Source organism: Papaver somniferum, chromosome 6 (assembly GCF_003573695.1).
Source record: "Papaver somniferum cultivar HN1 chromosome 6, ASM357369v1, whole genome shotgun sequence".
NCBI classification, from domain to species: Eukaryota; Viridiplantae; Streptophyta; class Magnoliopsida; order Ranunculales; family Papaveraceae; genus Papaver; species Papaver somniferum.
Window position 1 is genome coordinate 170,980,378 of NC_039363.1, and position 22,821 is coordinate 171,003,198.

Sequence of the window (22,821 nt, forward strand, 5' to 3'; positions counted from 1 at the left end):
ACAATCAACTTTTTTTATTAAATCCTTCATTCAGAAATTCCAATTAATTTGAGATACAATCACAAACACCCGAAGTTATAATTAAATACTGCAAAATTCTATCTCAAAATAAGCGATCATAAAATTTTAAGAATTCCTTGGCGAGTCCATCCACCTTATTAATGACTAAATAGTCATACAGTTTTTCGTATCATTTTGGATTTAGATTTGGTTAATGGCCTTAATTATTTTAGGAGTTTTTTCTGATATACATCCATTTGATAATGTGTTTTCTAAAATACTCCCGTTTTTTACAATATTTCTAAAATACACCCACGACAATTTAGTCTGTTTTTTTGAATAAAACGGATAACGACCATGTGTTATTGACTCGGGTCAACTTGACTGAGTTGACTATGATATGAACGGTCAGAAATACCCTTGTCTGTATCATCTTCTAGTTTCCTCTTCTTTCACTTACAACCACAGTTTCACCCAACCAATAGGAGAAATACTAAGGTTCTTTTCTGATTCAGACTTTAATCTACAGCTCCTTGCTTATATTGAGATCCAAAATCACTTCTTAGCCTTGATTGGTATACATCCATGGATTCACGGTAACTAGCTACAGAAAATCAGGGCAGACTATGTCGTTCAGCACTTTTATCAGACACTTTGTGTGGGTAATGAAGAGATAGCCCCTTTTTGTTCTAGTATTAGCCGGGGATTAGCTCCGACAACCTGCAATTGCAAATTCATTCACAACCCATCGTTCCTATTCCATTAGACATTCATAATTTCCACGACTTAAACACAAATTCATTCACAACCCATCGTTCCTATTCCATTAAACATTTTCATAGTTTCCACGACTACGACTTCAACACAAACATCAGTGGTACTAACTTGATGATTTGTAAGCCCATTCCTATTCCATGAACCAGTTTTTTGATGATTTGTAAGCCCTTCAAAATACATCTGTAACAAAAACCCCAAACAACTATTGAGACGAGACCAACTGAAAGAAAAGAAGACAGAGAAGAAAGCGAATATCGTCCGTTCTTAGCATTTTGCAGCTTTTGCTTCTTCTTTATGGGTACATCCGTAATTTTACAAGTCAAATAAATCTACATCGTCCGTTCCATACGATAGATGTGCGGCTAGATCTTTATATACTGTGAACTGTCGTTTTTATGAACTGTGGGTGTATTTTAGAAATTTTCAAAAAAACGGGTGCACTTTTATAAACAGGTTATGAAATGGGTGTATACTGAAAAAATTTCCATTATTTTATGATTTGTCGAAGCACAATTAAGTTTAACGGTGTTAAACGCAGTCAATTTTAAGGATGCGTGTTAGTCCCTAATTGGCCTGGACAGAGGGCACAGACAACTTTTGGAGACAGAGGATCTGGAGTAGGACTAAAAATGGGATCCTCCAAGGACCTTTTGAATAAACATGATTAGTACCTTGTTTTCTTTTTCTTCTTTTAGTGATGATTTTATAGTATACACAATATTGAAGCACATTGTACGACCAAATCCGACGAAATCTACAACAAGAATCATAATACAGTAGTGTGAATTTTAGTGCAACTTTTCTTTTATAAGCATTTCCTTGACAAATTTCTCTAAAGAATCAGAACCACTGACGGTGAATCTCCCTCTCATGATTTCAAACAAGTTGGAAGCATCTTCCGTCCGACCGGCTTTAATCAAGCCGTTGATCAGTGTATTATAAGTAATTAAATCTGGTTTCAATCCCTTTACTATCATTTCCAACACAATCTTAAATCCCCTTGTAACCATTCCCTGTTCACACAGCCCATGTAAGAGTATATTGTATGTCACCACTGAGGCCTCAATTTTCTTCTCGTTCATCAACTTAAGAACCTCCCAAGCTCTCTCACTTTTTCCATGTTTATACAACATCTGAATCACAGTGTTCATGGTGATTTCGTTCGGGTTTCTTAACCGTAAGAAAATTCCGTATCCATCTTCGAGTTGATCCCGTTTACTAAACCAATAAATCAACTTGTTCCAGGCACGAATGTTGATTACAATGTTCGACTGTCGTATGTACTCGACTAACTCCAGGACTTCATTACTTTGTCCTTGCTTCATTAGTCCATTGAGACATGTTACATAACTAGCCTCATTGATTTCAATTCCTGTTGTAATCATAAATCTCAATAAAGAATAAGCCTCCTGCCCTTCACCCAAATCACTGTAGTACTTGATGAATAAGTTGAAGCTAATTGAATCTGGTTCCAACCCAAGAATATGCATCCTCCCAACAACTCCTAGAGCTTCTTTTATTTGTTTTCGGTCCAAAAACGCTTTGATTATTGTATTGTATGTGTACGTATTCGGTGGTTCAACGGATTTCTTCATTTCCATGCACTCCAAAACCCTGAATGCTTCATTAAAATTTTCTGATAGACACAAAGATTTCACTACCGCGCTATACGTGACAACGTCGGGATAAATACCTTCTAACTGCATCTTGGAGAAAAGTTTCCATAGAGCGTCTTCTTGACCCATTTCGCCAAGCTTGTTGATCAACACATTGTAGCAGAACAGGTCCGGTTTGCAGTTGTGGCAAGACATTTCATGAAACACATCCAGAGCTTGGCCGTACATTTTGGAATTGCATAGAATTTGTATTAAAACTGTAAATAAAATTGTATCAGGCTCATGGGATTCTCTCATGAGTGTAAACAGCTGGTGGGCTTCGGTAGCATAACCGGAGTCACCGAGAAATTTGATGAACGTCGTGTATGTAACAATGTCCGGTGATGGACTTTGTTTGAATATTTGAGATAGGACTTGCAAAGTCGGAGAAGATAGTTTTGTCACTCTCGTTTGTACACTCATGGGTTTCTCTTGGTTGACCAGTTGTACTCTGATTGAGTTTGGAACCTTTATATTCCATGGAAATTTAAACTTGAATAGTAATGGTGAAAGTATTGAGTGTATGATCTTTGGAACTCTAAGAGAGCTGAAAGTTAACAAAGGGTTCTCAAATTGGATGATAGAACTGTTCTTCCCCGCCAAATGGAATTCAAGTGAGGAAATGGCTGACTTTGGAACCAAATACAGGCTTCTTGAATAAACTCCAATGGATATAGAGGAATGCAACTCTACCATTTCATCTCAACGCACAACGAAAGTGTTTTTGAAAACGTAATCTAAGCTCGGTGGGATTACAATTGTTTGACAGAACATTATCAACAAATCCTGCAAGGAATTGTAAGGTGGAAGGTTCATTGTTTTTGTATCTGTTTCGTAGCAGCCTTTAACATTTTATCCATGCAATTTGGAGCCAAGTGATATAAAGTAGTACCCCAAAAGGCCCTGCTAAATATCAATGTTGGGCTCGATGCACTGGTTACCCAATACGTAAGCGAGCAGCGAGCTATTTTAGAACGATTTTTGGGGACCATGGTTTTATTTTAGGTAAAGACATTAGAAGTAATTCTAGGTCACCCCATATCTAATTATTTATTTGGGTTATTTTGTTTTTGGTACTTAGGTTTTGTCCAAGTTTTGAGTTTGGTATAACATTTGTCCAGCTTGGTGTTTGGTACCTGGAAAAAACGTTGACCCCGGTTGACCACGTTAAACATTGACTTCCGTTTAGTAATTATAAAAAATATTAAATAAAATCTAATAACTAAACAAATATACCAATGTACCCTTAACTTCACACATATTTACAGAATTATGTAACTCCCCTTCACCATCTTCTCCATCTCCCGATAGAAAACTAACTTCCTTTCACCAACTTCTCAACCGTCCAAATTTCCTTCTCCAACTAACATTTCACGAAATGAAATCTCAGTAATTCGGTCAATACCCATTTTTAATCAAACCTTAAACATCAATTACGTATAAGCCCTATGAAATACTACATATGAAATCATTCTTCTAACTACCATTGACATCAAATCTCTGTGCAACTGTTGCAGATCAATTACCCTAATTTCAATCCAAATAAAATTCCAATTGCATCTCAATCAAGACCTAATCTCAATCAACAATATCTCTTCAAAACTGATTCAAATAAAATCCCATATGAACACTTCAATCTCACTTAGAATTCAAATCTGAGGTAACCCCATCTTCAATTCTTCTTATTCTCTTAATTGTATCCATATTCTTCTATATCATCAATCTCTACTTCCAATAGAACCAAGCTCTTGTAGTTTGGAACCCTAATTTTTCTCCTCAATATTTCAGGGCTCAAATCTCATCACAAATTCACATCATTACTAACAACGGCTTCATTTTCTATATTGATTTCTTGTTGGAAACAAAACCCTACCCAATTCTATCATCAGAACCTCATCTTCTTGTTAATTAATCAATTTTGTTAGTAGCAGCATCATCTCAAACTAGAATCAAACCCTCTAATTCGTCACCAATTTGTTCATCTTCACTGTTTCTCGGTCAAGAACAACATAAGCTCAAGCTGTATCTTAAGAACCCACCAAACTCCTGAGATCAATAGTCTTCTTCTCCCAACATCAAACCAAACTCTTATCTGTCCTCGGCTTCGAATCCCCTCTCCAATTACTCCGGCAGCAACAGAAATCATTGATTTCCCAGCAACAACAACCACCACCATGATTACCTGCTTTCTCTCACTGAAATTCCCATTCGAATCAAAACCCATAATGGATTAAAATAAGCTACTTTCGAACCCTAGCTTCTTTATGGCAGCATCAATATTTTCACCATCAACACGATCTCATCTCACACAGCAGCAGAGAACCAGAAAGGAGATAATTAGTAACTTTTAGATTTGATCTTCTCTGCACAGATCGACCCCCTCCATAGATTCATCTGAATCTTCTATTTCTCGATCCAATTTCATCAAACTTTTTGGCATTTCGTCTCTCATCTCTCGATTGTTGTGGAGGCGTAAGAAGATGGGTTAAAAAGTAAATTAGGTCTTTAGAGGAGTGAAAGGGTATAACAGTAACTTAGATTAATAATAAGATTTTATTTAATTTTTTAATAATTATTAAAGGAAAGTCAAAATCTAACCGGGTCAAGTAAAGTCAACGTCAATTCCAAGTACCAAATGCAAAACTGGACAAATGTTAGACCAAACTCTAAAACTGGACGAAACCTGAGTACCAAAAAAAAATAACCCTATTTATTTAATACTTAATCTACCCTCTTAATTAATTTAGGTTATGATTAGTGAAATGATTTAATTAAAAATAATTAGTGAGATTAAATTAAAAGATGGGTTTATTATTAGTTGAGTAGAATTATTGTGAGAGTAGAGTTAGAGAAGGTGAAGGAGAAAAACATGGAAAATAATTTTTTTTCCAATTCACCCCCTTTGAGTATTCAAGTGATGAAAACTCATCTGATTCTTCATCTCCATCCTCTCCTAGAATATTTTTTAATCTTCAAAATGATCCGGATTTGGCTTATTTCTTAGATGGTGATTGTATTCTTCCCCAAAATGAAACTCAAGATGAAAATGATGGATTTTATCAACCACAACCGTAGGAAGAGTATTTGGGTGAACAAGTATGCTCCAAACTTAGATAATGTATGTTGAATTGGTAAAAACTTCCCCAAAAATGTAATTTTTTGAACTGGATTTTGCACGGTTCGGTTACATTATATGAAGAACATGTAACCGAACTGTTATGAAGGTGTACTTCAGTTTCCTTGTGAGATGAATAAGTAACCGAACTCATTTGAAGATGTAGTTAGGGTACTTTATCCAAACACGCAGGTTACCGAACTCCATATTAATGGAAGTTTTGAGATGCAGTGTTATGTTCGGTTGGTTCGCAACTAACTGAACTTTACGTAAGAATAAAGTTTAACTAAGTGTATATAGTTCGGTTGGTTCGCAAACTGCATGTACCAACTATCTAACAGAACTATGTTTAATAAGTTCGGTTGTTTCGCAAACTTGAACCTAACAGCATAAGCAATCGAACTTAACAAACAAAAAAAATCTGAAGTTCCAGTGTCTAGTTCGGTTATCTACATAAAATACAAAGTAACCGAACTCTGTTCCTTTTATAAGTTCGGTTGTTGCGATAAAATTCACATGTTACCGAACTCGGTTCTTTTTATTTGTTCTGTTGCTTTGCAACTTGCTTAACCAACCGAACAATGAGTTCGGTTTTCCCGATAAAATTATTATGTGACCGAACTTATTTGTGATTGCATTGATGTTGTTACATTTCTTGTAGATGGAATCCCAACCTATACCAATGCATGATCAACCTTCTCCGATTGGTATGTTGTTCGAAGATACATCTACTCACTATGCGAATGAGTTGTTATTTGACTTACCTATTGATGCGAAGAATTGGGCTAGAGAACATGCCAAGAGAGTCAATTGCATCTTGGTTTTGAATGGAAAAGAAAGCAACACTCGTTTTGAAATGGTTTGTGAGAGAAGTGGAGATCCCGATGTTAGTCACAAGAGGAAGGGTTATGAGTATAAAGGAAAGACGACGAGGAAGAACAACGTGCTCAAAGAAAATCAAATGTCTGTTCAAGCTAGTATTCAGCAAGAGCAAATTAACGACGAAATGGTTTCTAGCTATGGATAAGGTGGTAGGTCGTAACCACCCTCGTCCGGATGATCTTGAAGGGCATGCAATGGCCGCAAGGCTCACTCCTCTAGAAATGGAAAAAATAGCCGAGTATAGGAAATTGTGTATTCCACCTTCCACAATGCTTCGCTTATTAAAGCAAGATAACCCGGGTAACGTATCTTCTTTGTACACCATTTACAATGCAATTGAGACGATTAAAAGGAATGAAAGGAAGGATAGAAAAGTAATGCAACAATTATTTTTTTTGGCTCAAGAGAAAGGCTACGCGGTTCAAAAGAAGGTAGGTCCGGAAGAAGAAATAACTCATCTCTTCATTGCCCATCCGAAGAGTGTTCAATTGGCTCAATCATTCCATGAAGTTCTTATAATGGATTGCACTTACAAGACAAACAAATACGAGATGCCATTGTTGAACATTGTTGGTCGTTCGTCGACGAAGTCACCGTTTACCGTTGCTTTTTGTTTTCTAAAGGACGAGCAAGAACCAAGTTACACTTGGGCGCTACAACAAGTGAAGGCGATCTACCGAGATGATGAGATCCCCGGGGTTATCGTGACGGACAATGATGTAGCATTGATGAACGCAATAGAGAAATTCTTCCCATTAGAACATAATATGCTTTGTACATTTCATATATGGTGCAATGTGATGAATAGGTGCAAGCCTCAACTTTGTCCACCTAAGAGGAAAGGATTGGAAGAGATTAGTAAGCTACCGGAAGATGAACAAGCGGATGCAAAAGAGGAATTCGATAAACAATACGCCATAAATCACGCTAAATGGGTTGCCTTCTACGGGAATGGGAGGCATTGACTTGGTCTCTCACCGAAGAAGAGTATTATCTAAATCTTGCCGAATTTAGAGAACATTGGTCTATCCCCGAATATCTGGAGGATATACTAACGTATGTGGTGGAGCAATGGTTGGAACCGCACAAAGAGCGTTTCGTTTATGCTTTTACCAACAACTATAAACACTTTGGGAATCAAGCGACAAGTTTGGTAGAATCGGCTCACCACCGGTTGAAGAAAAATCTCTTTGGATGTGTCGATAATTTTGTGGTTGTGTTTAACGCAATGGAGAGTTACTTCAAGCGCGATATTGAGAGAATTAAAGAGAAGTTCCAAAAAGTCGCATCATGAAGTACACAAAGATGGTAACATCAAGAAAATGGCGGACCTTCGGTTGTTTAAGGGACTCCACTATAATGTTTCACATGCTTGCATCAAGAGGTTAATGGTTGAGGTGAATTTGATTGACATATGGGGAACCAAGCCGGACGAGGTGTGTGTTTGCAACATGATGAAGTCTATGGGACTCCCTTGTCTCCACATGATAGCTAAGTATGAACATGGCATAATCCCTTTTAGCGATATTGATCCACATTGGCAACAATTAAGTTTTGTCCCTCCTCCAAAGGGAGATGTCGGTGAATAGTTTGGTGACAATGAAATGGGAAGACCGGTTATCGAAATGTACCGGAACATGAACAAACTCGAAAGGCAAATCTTTTGGGATGACATGTGCAAGAACCGGATAAAGGCAAGGGCAAAGGTAGGCCAAAAACCAAAGAAACAAAAAAACAAGTTAGAGAATATGCAAAGGTGTTGGTTAAAAGGAAAAGTGAAATTACTCCTTTTACTAGAGATCCTTCGGGGCATGAGTATACCGCGGCGAAGTACCAAGAAGATTCTAAGAAAAGGGGAAGGAAAATTATTGAAAAAGGCGAGTCAAGTGAACGGGATATGAAGAAAAAAGGACCGAAGTTACACTCTCAACCTACTCCGTCAGAACCGAGCCAACCAAGTCAACGAGACGTGAATATAAAGGCTCCAATTGATACACCACCTCTTGATGATAAAAGGTACTTGGAAGAGCTACCTCCTTACATTAGAGATTATGTCATATCCACCCATGACGTCCCTTCGGATGGTAATTGCGGTTTCCATGTAGTCGTACAACAAATAGGGCCTTTCACTCAAGGTGCCAAGCTATATGATGATAATCAAATCACTTATGTCCGTCAAAGGATGTTGATGAAGCTAAAGGAGAAACCGGAATTTTACAAGACAATGTTGTCCGATGGTGATGCCAGTCTCAATATTCAATTTGTTAGGTTTCAAATGCGTCTCCACGGGGCCCATCCAATCACAAGTGATCATTGGATGGCCATGCCGATATGCGGGCACTTAATCGCCGACGCATTCAATTGCGTGGTTCACTATTTCTCAAAAGGTGCTAGTTTCACATACACTCCCAAAACAACCATATGTGTTGAGAAACTTAGACGTAGGAGAGTGATGATTGCGCTCGTTAACCACAACCATTTTATAGGCCTTCGGTTAGAAGACAATTTTCCATTGCCTCCGATATACGGATGCTCTTATTGGAATGGATTTAACCCCGACACAATGTTGGGTTGGTGCATTATGTATGGACAAAACATGGAGATGTGGAAAGCTTTGGAGGAATCAGAAAAAATTATACACGAAGGTTCAATTTCCCTTGGGGATGATTAAATGTACCCTTAGCTAGAATATGTATGCTTTGAACATCATCATAAGAATTAAAGATTGTGTTTTTTGGAATTTGGGTGTATTATAGTGTGTTTGCATAATTTGCTTTTATACAAAAGTCACTCTTGGTTTACAGTGATAGGTTCGATTACCTATCAAATTTATGGTGGTAACCGAACATATAGTTCGGTGGCATACATATATTTGAGATACTACCGAACTAGCAGGTCGGTTGATCCCGCAGAATAACGAATAAACCGAACTTCTTATGGACACGACATTTTCACTAATTCGGGTACTTAAAAGTTCAATAATTAATTAAAATACAACACCAAAATAACAAACAAAAGTTGTGGGTGATACTAAAGCTAAAATTGCATAACATTTAATATCCGAAATGCGTTACGAAAAAGTGCACAAGGATGCGGAAATGATCTTCATATTTTAAATTCTTTGTCTTCCATCTTCGCCATTCATTTTTTGCTGTTAAAAGAATTTCCTCGCCTGTTTCACCCCTAAGTCGATACCACCTTACAATCCGAAACAAAGCCATAAATTCCACAAATCTCTCTTTAATCTTATCAAATCGAAGTAACAAAGCTATATGATCACGGTTATGAGGGTTTCCTGTGTCGGAGCAAAATTGCTCATGAATTTTTCCCCAATAAATTTGACTCATAATACCATTCATTCTTCATTCTTCACCCCTCTTTGGATAGTATAGTTTGTAGTTTCTGCAAAGAGAGAGATCTTCATCTAGAGTAAATTTAACACTATTAGCTGCCATTTTTAGAAGATTTTGAGACAAAATGTTAACTATGAGACACATACTTATAACCAAAGAGGTGTATAACGGCAAGAAAAATAGCCGTTACTTGAAATTTGTGTCATTCAAATTTCAAAATGCAGAGTTCGGTTACATAGGAAATGCATAGACAAAACCGAACAGCGCAGTCTAAAAGTTCGGTTGTTTCGCAGATTTGGTCAACTAACCGAACTAAGCAACAACAATATTTCAAAAGTTACAGTGTAATGTTCGGTTACCTAGTATTATTTTGCAGGTAACCGAACTTAGAAAAATTTTGACTGATTTTTGAGCTTCATAGTTCGGTTACCTGGTATTATTTCGCAGGTAACCGAACAATAGAGTTCTGTTACCTGCGAAATAATATCGGGTAACCGAACATTACACTGTAACTTTGAAATTTGTTGTTAATGAGTTCGGTTAGTTGATTAAATCTGCGGAACAACCGAATTGTTGTTTATCAAGTTCGGTTCTTTACCAAATTTAATCAACTAACCGAACTTCCTAATAATTTTTTTAAAAATTTGAGTTTAATGGAACACATATGAGTCAAATAGCCAACATTTAGTAATCCATATAACTAAATGTTGGAAGCAAATTTAAGAAAACAAACTACGAAATCCGCGAAACAAAAGTCTTCCAAACATAAGGAAACAAACTACCAAATCCGCAATAAAAAAGTCTTCCAAACATAAGAAAACAAAGTACTAATTGTTGCAATCACTCATTTACCACGACTACTACGAGAAACTTTTCTATCTTACGTTTAGGTCGTCCTTCGTCACTAGGAGTGTCATCTCCACTGCTTTGTTGTTGAACCATCCGACTTGAACCTTCCCCTTGTTGGCGATTCCTTTTCAACGGCATGGTCTGGCTTGGATCAACCTGGATTGTATCGACAAGGTCGGGATTAAAAACATTAGTTATTTGGTTGTAGAGGTCTGTTTGTTCTCGAGTGTCCATCGGCTCTCCACTACGGATTTTTGCCATCAATTTCTTCACAATTTAGCACTTGCCTTCACCTTTTCTCATCAAAAACATAAGTCACTATTATTTTTCAATACTTTATAACATTTTGAAAAACAAAAATAAGAGTAAATATCTTACCACCGAATTCCACAAGATCAAGGCATCATCACCACACATAGGGGTAGGCTTCATAATCTTCTGAGCCTTTTTCTCCATTGCCGTCGCTTTTGCTTTATCATCACGGGCATGTTGGACACTGTTTATTACACGAGGATGAGAAAAATGTTCATACCATTCCATATATCCATCGTCAGCGGCATTTGGCTCATCAAACGAATCTTGTAACTCTTCTACTGGAACAATATAATCCCCAAAGTTCTTCCAGTGGTCCACTGATGGAGCAGGATCGTATTTGGGGATGAAATTCTTCTCGCTGTTCTTAGTTCCGACCTTCTTTACCTTGAAGTTGAAGTTTTCCACTTGTGGGACACTTTGGACACAAGAAAGTTGTCTAAGTACTCTTCGAGGATTATACATTGTACAACCCCCAGGATGAAACAACGGTCCATTATAACCCGCAACAGGTGAGAAATTAATAACATCAACATCCTCCTCGTCTTCATCTGATGCAATGTTGTAAGGATGGAAAACCACATCTTCCATTGTTAACTTATCCAATGTCTCCCTCAACTCCAACACCTTTGTTTACTTATTCTTTTCATGTGAGTTCAAAATTCATATTTACCAGTTGTAGGCTTCCCATAAGGCCAAGAAGTGCGAGCATGAGACAATTGCAGTTTAGGGAAGTGGTCGTACACCCAAACCTATGAGAAGAGGCAAAAAATATTACATTTGCAATATGATTAGTAACAATACACATTCATTCACTTATATATTCAAACACACAAACGATAATTTAACGGGGTACCTGAACAAGGGTGTATAAGTGATTAAATATTTTTGATGGGGGTGTAGTAAATAGGATTCGTTTCAGACTTGTGAAGGAAATGGAATTTTTAGATTCAATAAAAAAAATATATATATACAAAAATATTAACAATGGGCGAGAGGTACTGGGACTAAGGATTTGGCCGAATTCACTACACATGGTTCATTCGTATATTCTTTGACAATTTAAAACTCAATAAAATTAACATGGACTTTGATTTTGCCAAGATAGATTCTCAAAACATCGATTGTAAGTCCTAAGCATGATGTATCAAAACACCTAAGCTAAGCATACATCATCAAATTAAATAACAACCAATTAATTCAAATCATATTTCAATTTTAAATTAATGCAAAAGTCATAAAAAAGAATAAAATAAATTTATCCGTGTATGAAATTCACCCTCCTTCGTCGTCCCAGTGTTGGGTTTTAGCTCATCATGATAAAAACACGCTCAAAATATTTATTTATTGCTCAAATGGTGTTTACAATGAAGAGAAGAAGAGAAAATGGTGTAAAACTGTAATCTGCGACGCACAAAAAGCGTCACAGAATGAACGATAAAAAACAAGTGCTGCTGCTGTTTAGACTGCACTGCGACCCACGGCTGTGCGTCTTAGACACTGTTGATAAACCACTGTCCTTGCGAGTCTGTTCTTGGTGTTCTTGGTGTTCTTCATCATCAGCAGCAGCAGAAACAGAGTTTCATCAACTCTTGATTTCTGCTTCTCTGGACCTCTTCTCGACCCCAAACTCTCGACAACCATTCTTTGTGATACCAGAAATCTATTTATACTCCTCAGCCTCATTTAATCACGCCATAACTCAAGATAATTCTCTCTTTACTCGGCTTAAAGAGAAAATATTTTTTGGATATTTTCTTCCTTTAATTAGCTCTCCACGCGCTGAAATGATGTATACACACTCCAAACATGATCTTACACGCTCTAGAATTGATTCAACACTCATTATTTGCTAGTCCTAGAGAAAAACTAATAAAAAATAAATAAAACCGAGTTAATCTCGGGAGGATTTACCAGAGGTATACCCACAAAACCAATACTCCAGACCCTAGCTATCTATGTCGAACCTTGGAAGGCACTAAAGAATCTCCTTGGTTGGGTTACAATCACTGACTACAGGAGGAAGTACCTTGATGCGAAATTCCAATTATTGTACACGAGTTTACACTTAAGCATACTAAAATTCATATAAAGTGACAGAGCTCTACTCAGATAGTTGCACTATGTACATCATATTCGGAGTCAAACTAATCATATGGATAGAAAAAGGAGATGGAAATAGAAAAATGTAGATGGTTTTGATGTTAACCAAATGATCGATGTTTCACATTTCTGTCTGAAGGCCACTGCCAGAATGAACCTATCCTAATAGACTGAGATACCGGGATGACTAATATCAACACAACTGGCATATACAAGGGAACCAGTGGTCAATAACTTAAATCTAGATCAACAAACTGGCAAATACAAGGGAACCAGCAGTTGACTACACAAAACAATAACCATTTTTTTTTAACTTAACGACATGAATAGATCTTTTTGATCCAAGCGCATGCTTCTTGTCAGCAGATTACACGATAGTTCCCACGGGTCCTGCATTCCACGCTTGCTTAGGCGACGAAAACAGGGAGAACACACACATATTGCTATCCAAGTGTTAATATTTATTCCGATTGGTCTAATTGGTCCGGTCTCAACTTTTTTTATATAGTAACTCAATCACTCTAATTCACCCTAGTAGTGGTAACAACTTGAATCGTGTGCCCCTCCTAATCACTTAGAGAAACATAGATTAAAATGAAAGCAAAAAATAAATAAAAATAGAAGTGAAAAGGACTCAACGAAATATGGTGAAACTATCATGTTATTTCTAACACCTGAGCTCTGTGCTTTTATGAATAGACTCTTTAGATGTTTCCATCTTTTCAGATTGGTTCCTCAACTCCTGCGATCAAAATGCTTCCATACACTTAGATTAGTTAGTGCAATCCTAAATAGGCATAAATTTCTAAGCTCTGGAGTTTATTTATTGCAACTAAAAAGTTTCTCCCATACCCCCAAACTTAAATCTAACATTATCCTCAATGTTCTAAAGATGAAACTAAAAGCATGAACAAGGAGAAACTGTTACCATTTGAAGCGAAAGAGTTAAGGAAAGATATTACCGTCTTGCATGAGCATGGGATACCTCCCAAGAAGTGCTAAGTTTAAAGTCTTCAGCCAGACTTAGGAAAGGATTAGTCAACTCGAACCATAAAGTAACAGTCGAAATAACTGTGGGTCTTCAAAACTAAATAGAGCTGACCAAAGGAAACTGCAATGAACCAAGAAAGTGAACAAGACTAGCATGCCCTTACTTAGTTTCCTGATTAAGAAATTTATATCTAATTGTGGTTCAGGTTCAGGTTCTATGAAAGGGTCTAAATAGAAAATTTTCATTGGCTGCGTTTCTTCATAGGTGGGATCCTTATCATTAGGTCCTAGAGTCTGGAAAAACTCAAATATGATCTTAGAAGCGCACAATAATAACCTAAATAACTGAGGATCCTCTAAGTCAATAAGATTTTACTTACATAATTGACCAAAATGAGAGTAGTGGTCATTCTTAAGCAAATGTGTCGATTCTAATTTCCTAAAGCATTTAGGTTTAGCCTCACAACTTAATATTCGACACATTTGGAATATAAACGTTCCCACAGTTGGAAGAAAACTATTTGGTGGGAAAACAAAGTCAATCTGGGGATCATAGCCTGGGCAAACCACATCAACCAGAGGATGGGTTTCTAACGACTGAACTTCTTCCTGGACATCATTAGGTTCGGGAAAACGAGTATGAAGGTAATCTTTTAAAATGGTCGAGGCAGAAATATCAAGTCCAAAATGAGGGATCTCTGTAAGAGCTAAAGGTATGGCACAAGGAGAATGATAATCACCCCCAAACTTAGATTTTTGAGTATCTCTAGAAAGACTAGCTACAATTTCCTTAATTTCTAGATTATTGGAATCCTGAAAATAGTCAATTGCTTTTGTTAGTTTATACTCAGGTGATGCATCCTCACTCATATTTAAAAGCTCTACGAGTTCATCTTCTTCGTCTAAGACTATTGTTTCTAAATCGCTAGACTCTAAAACATTATTCTCAGAATAAACTCGTTCCTCTAAATCATTATCGGCTTTGTAAACAGGAAATACTACATCGTCTAAAACGAGGGTATCTCTAGTCAAATCCTTGTCCTTTTGAATAGGTGAATAATTATTAAAATTATTTGGATTTGAACTAGAAATAATATTATCATTGTAAAGCTCAATTGGAGTAACCATTTCCTGATCACTATTCCTACATAAGTATGATTCTCCATCAACACTATCCTCATCATAATAACATGAAAAAGATCGAACCTCATCAAAATAAGTAGTGTTACCAATTCTAACCTCGTCATCTTGATTATGAAAATAACTATCCTCATTTTTAAGGGTATTATTGGAAACACTATATTGGAAAGTAAGATTATTTCGAGCAAGTCTTTCGTTCGTCTCAGCCATCAGCTTGAGGGATTCCTCTATAGAAAGTTCACTCATTATTGTAGTTCTTTCGTCTATAATTACACTATTCATCTCAACTTACATGTCGACTCATCTAACTCCCTGAGGGACTCTTCTAAAGGAGGAATAGGAACAGAGGGATCATAAAAAGGACTACTTTTCAATAGTTTGATTGTATCTTCTAGAGACGAAGAACTAGTACTATAATCTTCTTGCTCGTAAGACTGATGCATGTGTGGATAGTAATTGGGCTCACCAGGGTATGACCCATATCCTTCCAAAGGATGGCGTTCCCAACCACTATTCCCAACATGGTCATAAAAAGGATGATGTCCATATTCAAATTCAGGTCGATACTCAATGTATTGGCTTCTATCATACCAGTTCGACATTCTTAATTGCAAGGGAATTCTACACAATCACAAACAAGGCTGACTCGACCAAATCAAACCTATAGAATCTAGCAAACAAAAAGCATGATGGCTCCACTTAGATTGTTTTCTAGACCAGCTTCTATTCCTTCGAAAAGGAATTCGTTACAATTTGAGCACACCCCTATGGAATCAATCCGAGCTAATGTAAGTTGAATCGAGGCGAGGGAAGCTCAGTGGAGCTTTGATACCCAAGGCCTCACCGCTATCACAAGGCGGCGCAGTCACACATTCAACTTACAGAAACCATCAAGAACTTTGAAGTATGCTTAAAAGAGTAACCAATATTTTTCGAAAGATTTTCCTACCAAGCTCGTTACCCTATCGGTCTCGTTCTAATCAGATTTTAAGCTTGGGTTCACGTTAGGTTTCGTTTACCTAAGGCGGGAAAGAAGGGAGCGGTGCTGAAATCCGAACCTTTATCTTGTATTGGCCAGGCCTTGCCCTTTACTAGGAATTTAAAAACAGTCCAAATCCGTCCTCAATCAATGAATCACCTTAAGGAATACAGTAACTCGCTTACAGGAGATTCGCGAGTGTTTCGATGGACTTACCTCCCGTACCAGACGGGGGATGAACCGTTGAAGTCGACTCGGGCCACGGTTGTGAAGGAAATGGAATTTTTAGATTTAATAAAAAAATATATATATATACAAAAATATTAACAATGGGCGAGAGGTACTGGGACTAAGGATTTGGCCGAATTCACTACACAGGGTTCATTCATATATTCTTTGACAATTTAAAACTCAATAAAATTAACATGGACTCTGATTTTTCCAAGATAGATTCTCAAAACATCGATTGTAAGTCCTAAGCATGATGTATCAAAACACCTAAGTTAAGCATACATCATCGAATTAAATAACAACCAATTAATTCAAATCATATTTCAATTTTAAATTAATGCAAAAGTCATAAAAAAGAATAAAATAAATTTACCCATGTATGAAATTCACCCTTCTTCGTCGTCCCAGTGTTGGGTTTTAGCTCATCATGATAAGAACACGCTGAAAATATTTATTTATTGCTCAAATGGTGTTTACAATGAAGAAAAGAAGAGAAAATGGTGTAAAACTGTAATCTGCGACGCACAAAAGCGTCACAGAATGAACGATAAAAAACAAGTGCTGCTGTTGTTTAGACTGCACTGCGACCCACGGCTGTGCGTTTTAGACACTGTTGATAAACCATTGTCCTTACGAGTCTGTTCTTCGTGTTCTTGGTGTTCTTCAACAGCAGCAGCAGAAACAGAGTTTCATCAACTCTTGATTTCTGCTTCTCTGGACCTCTTCTCGACCCCAAACTCTCGACAACCATTCTCTGTGATACCAGAAATCTATTTATACTCCTCAGCCTCATTTAATCACGCCATAACTCAAGATAATTCTCTCTTTACTCGGCTTAAAGAGAAAATATTTTTTGGATATTTTCTTCCTTTAATTAGCTCTCCACGCGCTGAAATGATGTATAAACACTCCAAACATGATCTTACACGCTGTAGAATTGATTCAACACTCTCCAAACACATGAGTACACGTCTAAATTTGATGTAATCGTGTGATATTCATTTCTTGAACGTGCTTACTGATTCTTGATTGCGATGATTCTATCCAATTATGATCTATCCTAACACCCAAAATGTCTTCCTCTATCCATATCACAAATACCCATTGAAAATCAGAGGTTTAATCGAACTCTAACCCCTCCAAAAATCGATCGACCCAACTGCCAGTGAGAAGAAATATTTTCCCGCCTTTTTCCAAAATTTGAATTATGAGAAAAAAAAATGTTCTCTCCCTAATCCTGTACGGGTGTCCCTTTAGCAATTGGGGTGGAAATAGTAATTTTGGGGTGGAAATAGTATTTTTCTGGGTTCCTCCGGTACATTTCTGGGACGCTTCCGGTACATTTCTGAGGTGCCTCCGGTAAATTATCCTGGGGTGTAAAACACTACTTTTCGAGCTCATTTCGCCGCAAAGGCTTATTTCTCTAAAAACATCTACAAAAACACAAAATAACATAATAAGTACTTAATCGAGTCTAACAATATAGAATATTGAGAACAAAATAGACACATAAATGCGTCTATCAATAAGCCTCCAAAATATAGACTCCTAAGCCTCGAAGCTTTTCTGAGTTCCACTTGAACGAATGAAAGAACCGCAATGCCCCAAGAGTAGTTGTTCACCTCATCCAAGGGGTCCAATAGCTGGAGGTAATGAGCATTTACCACGTGGCCTGAAGTGTCAGGGAAGAAGATGGTTCCAAGTTGATACAACAAATAAGCAATCACATGGTGCTTAGTCTTATCCTCTGTCATCACCAACTTTCCTTGAGCAACCAAATCTTTCGTCCCTGAAAACTCATCAAACAAGGTTTTGAGCTTGATCTTTTTCAACTTCTTCTTGTACGTGCGGTCTTCCTCAAACTCATTATACTCATCACCTTCCTTAGGCTCTTTGTTAGCTCGCCTAAACTCACATTGTGCCTTTTTATCGCTCCATCCTAGAAACCTTTCGACTAGTTTTTCAAGAACTTCATAACTCATTGAGGGAACGTAGCCATCTCGAACACTTGTTCCTATAATTGGTAGGGCTGTGATTCTAAAACAATCATCCGGAGTTATTGCCATCTCACCAAAAGGTAGATGAAAGGTATCCGTTTCTGGATAAGCCCTCTCGGCAAATGCAGTAACAGTGACAGCATCAAATTTTTGGTGTGCATGCTGTATCCCGTTCCATAGTACACAATCAAATACCTCCAGGCGGACCTCATCACACTCATTTCCTATATTCCATACCTTGTTCTTTTGACGTTTCAAAACACGAACAACATTTTGATGATCCTAAAACAACAACATCATATCTTATATACTAATATATATAGAAAAGAACAATATATGTCAAAATATAATAAAATGACTGAGAAATCTAAATCTTGATGGTTAAGATTGAACCATACCTTTGTCGCAAAGATCTTGGTAGCCCATGAGTTTTTGTAGCCCATCAATACCTCCCCGCCATCTCTTGGAGTACCATATGTTGGATTCTTTGGCGGCAAACACAAATCCTTATGAGGAATGTATGAATATCTAGCACAAGGCTTTTTAGGCGTCTTTCTAGGTCTCTTTACCACTATGTATGCTTGTTCCTCTTCTTCTTCCTCTTCATCCGAATCCTCCTCTGATCCATCATCATCCTTATCTCCATCATTGTCTCCGTCTTCCTCATCTTTTTCACCCTCATCATCACCACCCTCATTTCCTCCTCCTTAAGCTAGTTCATCTTCTCCGCCTTGATTATGTTCTTGACTGCCCATTTCTTTCACAATCTCTTCATCAACTTGTTGGCTTACGTTGTCAACATTATCTCTATTGACACCATCTTGGATGACAACACCCGGTAATGACCCACCTCCATACTTAGCATTTTTGGTTCCACGCTTACTGGCACCACAATATACTTTACCTCGAGGCGTGGGAGTTCTCAGATCTTCCAGTAAAGGTTGTTTTCCTCTAATCAAGAAAACAAAATATATTAGCTTAACCGATAAATGATTGACTAAATCAGATGCAACATAAGGGTTCTCAACGTAAGGTTCGGTTTGAATAGGTTTTTTGCGAACACACCGAACTCCACATGTGTGCAAATACTGAAGAGTTCGGTTTGTCAAGGTTTTTTGCGAATAAACCGAACTCAACATTGGTCACTAATAGTAAAGAGTTCGGTTTGTCAAGGTTTTTTGCGATCAAAACCGAACTCCACATGTGTGCAAATACTGAAGAGTTCGGTTTGTCTAGGTTTTTTGCGAATAAACCGAACTCAACATTGGTAACTAATAGTGAAGAGTTCGGTTTGTCAAGGTTTTTTGCGAATAAACCGAACTCCACATGTATGCAACACAACATAGTTGGACAAGTTCGGTTAAATTGAAACTCAACATATAGGGAAAAATAGCATAGTTCGGTTATATTGAAATTTTTTTTTTTTGGTAAAGTTCGGTTACTAAATAGTTTTAGAATATTATGCGAACCAACAAAACAAGATAGCTCAGTTCGGTTACACAAATACTCAAAATAGCGGGCAAAATTGCACAGTTCGGTTACAAATGGAAAAAAAATTGTTGCAAAACTGGTGAAGTTCGGTTAGAATTTTTTTTTAGGCTTTTTTGCGAACTAACCGAACTAGCAGTTCGTGACCCGGTTTTGAATCCTATAAAACCGAACTGTTCTTCGTGTTCTTCCTTTCAGGAAGTTCGGTTAACAAACTAGGGTTTTCTAGAAATTCGTCCTAACCGAACAACGCACTGTAACTCCCATTCGAACCCTATTTTGATGATTTCTATTCAATTAAACGAATCAAAATCAAATTAAAAGTATGGGTTTGTTGGAAAATACATGCGAATCGGTCTCATGGCAGAATCAGGCTTCTTACTGCGTCTATTATATTGGATTATGGATTCACTTGGCTCTTCCACTTCTTTATGAATCTCAAAATCACTTGGCTGATTTGCTAGATGTCCTAATGGGGGACCTGTTCCTGGGAGTCTATTGGTTTTCTTTCGAAGAACCATTCTTATAGTCGATTGATTAATCGACGATGAAAATTTTATGAATTGACGATTAATCAATGAAGATGATGTTGAAATGGGGGAAGAGGAAAGAAGAAGAGGAGAACAGTTCTTCAAAACTGTTTTTTTTTTTTGTGCGTCTAGGTTAGATTAGGATTATATTTAGGTTTTTCTTTTTGATTAAGTTAGATGTAGTTATTAGGTTAGGGTTAATTTAATTAGGGTAAGGGTCAAATTAGTAATCTCATCTGATTTTAGGACATCCCTTAACATTGTAGGGTAGGTGGCCTAATAGGACCATGGTCCCCCAAAAAAAACCATGGTCCCCGAAAAATCGTTCTTATTTTAGAGGGTGCTATTTTTTTTTTTTTTTTTTTGGAGTGCTCAAGATATTCCCTTTTATGGAGAAGCCCGGTAAACATGGATGGGCAAATTGATTTTCTCACAATGGGGATTGAGAATAGTGAAAACTACAGGAAGACCCATTTTTCAGTTTTACTCCACTGTGAAACCCACAGGAGGAAATCTTCACGGGCGCACCCATTTTTTGGGATAAAATTTCTACGAAACCCAGAATTTTTAAAATTTTGTTTCTCGTTTTTTAACAGTCCATTCTCATGTTTTGTATCTCTCTTTGGTTTTGATTCTCATTACAAAACCTTGGTTCAAACGAGTTTTGATTGTAGATTTGCTCTCGAGTTTTGAGATTGATTATCTCTGATGATTTGAAGAAGGGGTTTAACAGATTTCTGAAGATACTCTGTATTTGAGTATGGATTGAACCCGCGAAGATGGGTTCAACTCAGATTGAGGGGTTGTTGGTTATTATGAAGAATCAGAAGTTAGGGTTTCTGGTGCTGATTCAGGGAAAAATTCGTAAGGATATATTGCGCTTCCCATGAATTTGATCTGAATGAGTAGACACCATCAAAATTAGATTCAATTTAAATCTTCATGGGTTCAATAACTAGCAATCAACAACATGGGGAGGATGAAGATACAATGATTAGTTGTTGTTATTAATGGAATTGAAGATGAAAGAACCTAGCTTGCTGCCATTGACAGTGGGTAGAACATGTGGATGATTGAAGGAAATATTTGGGTTACTAAATGAATGAATGTATGGGTTTTGTTGTGTGTGAAACTGGGTTTGCAGGGAAGGAGATGAGATGACCTTATAAACCACGAGAGAGTTCATATCTGCATCACCAGTTCCTCGCATACAAACTGTTTGTGAGAATGTCTAAGCCACCAGATTACACAAATTCAAGTTCTGTCGCCAATAGTTTGTTGTACCAGGTTTGCCCTGGACTTCTGTGAATCTTTGGGAATGGTTAGGACAGGGTTGAGTTTGAGAACAAAACGGAATTATTGGTGCGAGCAACATATATGAGTGTGATGCTGTTGAGAAAATGGGTTGTCAAATTGAGTACCAGAAGTTGAGTTTGGATGGTGGTCGCTGTTATAAAAATAGGAAAAGAGAAGCACGGATTACTGTTGTGAATACAGGGAAATAAAAGCACATAATATGTTATGCATTTATAGAAATAGCTATATAATATGTTATGCATTTATAAAAATAGATGCATAATCTATTATGCATCTACAAAATTTGTTGCATAACTTGTTATGCAGTCCAGAAAACGGTTGCATAACACGTTATGCAACAACTTTTTTGTCACTATTAAAACCAACAAAAACAAAGACTGCATAACTTGTCATCTGCATAACTTGTCATGCACCTACAATTCTGCATAACAAGTTATGCAGTCGCGAAAATAGAGGCATAACCTGTTATGCATCCGAAAATACGGTTGCATAATGCATTATGCATCGAGAAAATTTTTGCACAATCTTTTATGCATCGAGAAAATAGATGCATAATGCATTATGCATCTATTTTTTATGTACGCACTAATACAATAGCTATATAACTTGTTATAGATGCATAACTTTGTTATGCAGATGCATAATTTGTTATGCAGTGGAGAGAATGGTTGCATAACTCGTTATGCGTCTGCATAATGCGGTATGCATCCTTTTTGGTGGCTGCATAATGGTTATGTATCAAGTTTTCGAAAATTTTGCCTAAAATGATGATCACCTCCGATTTTTTCGTGAAAAACAAAAATTTGATATTGTTGTTTGTACTCATTGTGTAGCTTTCTTAAAAGTATTTCCAACGATATAAAATTTGTAAAATTCCGAGGTGCGGTTTTTTAGATATGTTATATCCAAGTTGCGTTGTCAATTATACCCCTGATGCATAACCTGTTATGCAGACGTTTTTCAAAATTTTATATAATTATGGGTGTCACGGTACCTAAAATTAATTATGGGTCTGACAATGAGAATATTATTTTTTTGGCCTGCGCCTAATTTTCCCACCGTCTCATATAGGATCGAGCTTGGCCGTGACGGTCGTCCCAGCG

At 37.2% G+C, this 22,821-nt stretch overlaps 1 protein-coding gene across 1 annotated transcript; it reads right to left on the reverse strand.

Annotated features, from left to right (window-relative positions):
- Positions 1–1,565: 1,565 nt before the first annotated feature.
- Positions 1,566–3,128, reverse strand: LOC113291798 (pentatricopeptide repeat-containing protein At4g31850, chloroplastic-like). The gene has a single exon (XM_026541291.1). The coding sequence runs from the start codon at positions 3,126–3,128 to the stop codon at positions 1,566–1,568; it is 1,563 nt and encodes a 520-aa protein (XP_026397076.1).
- Between the last annotated feature and the right edge of the window lie 19,693 nt (positions 3,129–22,821).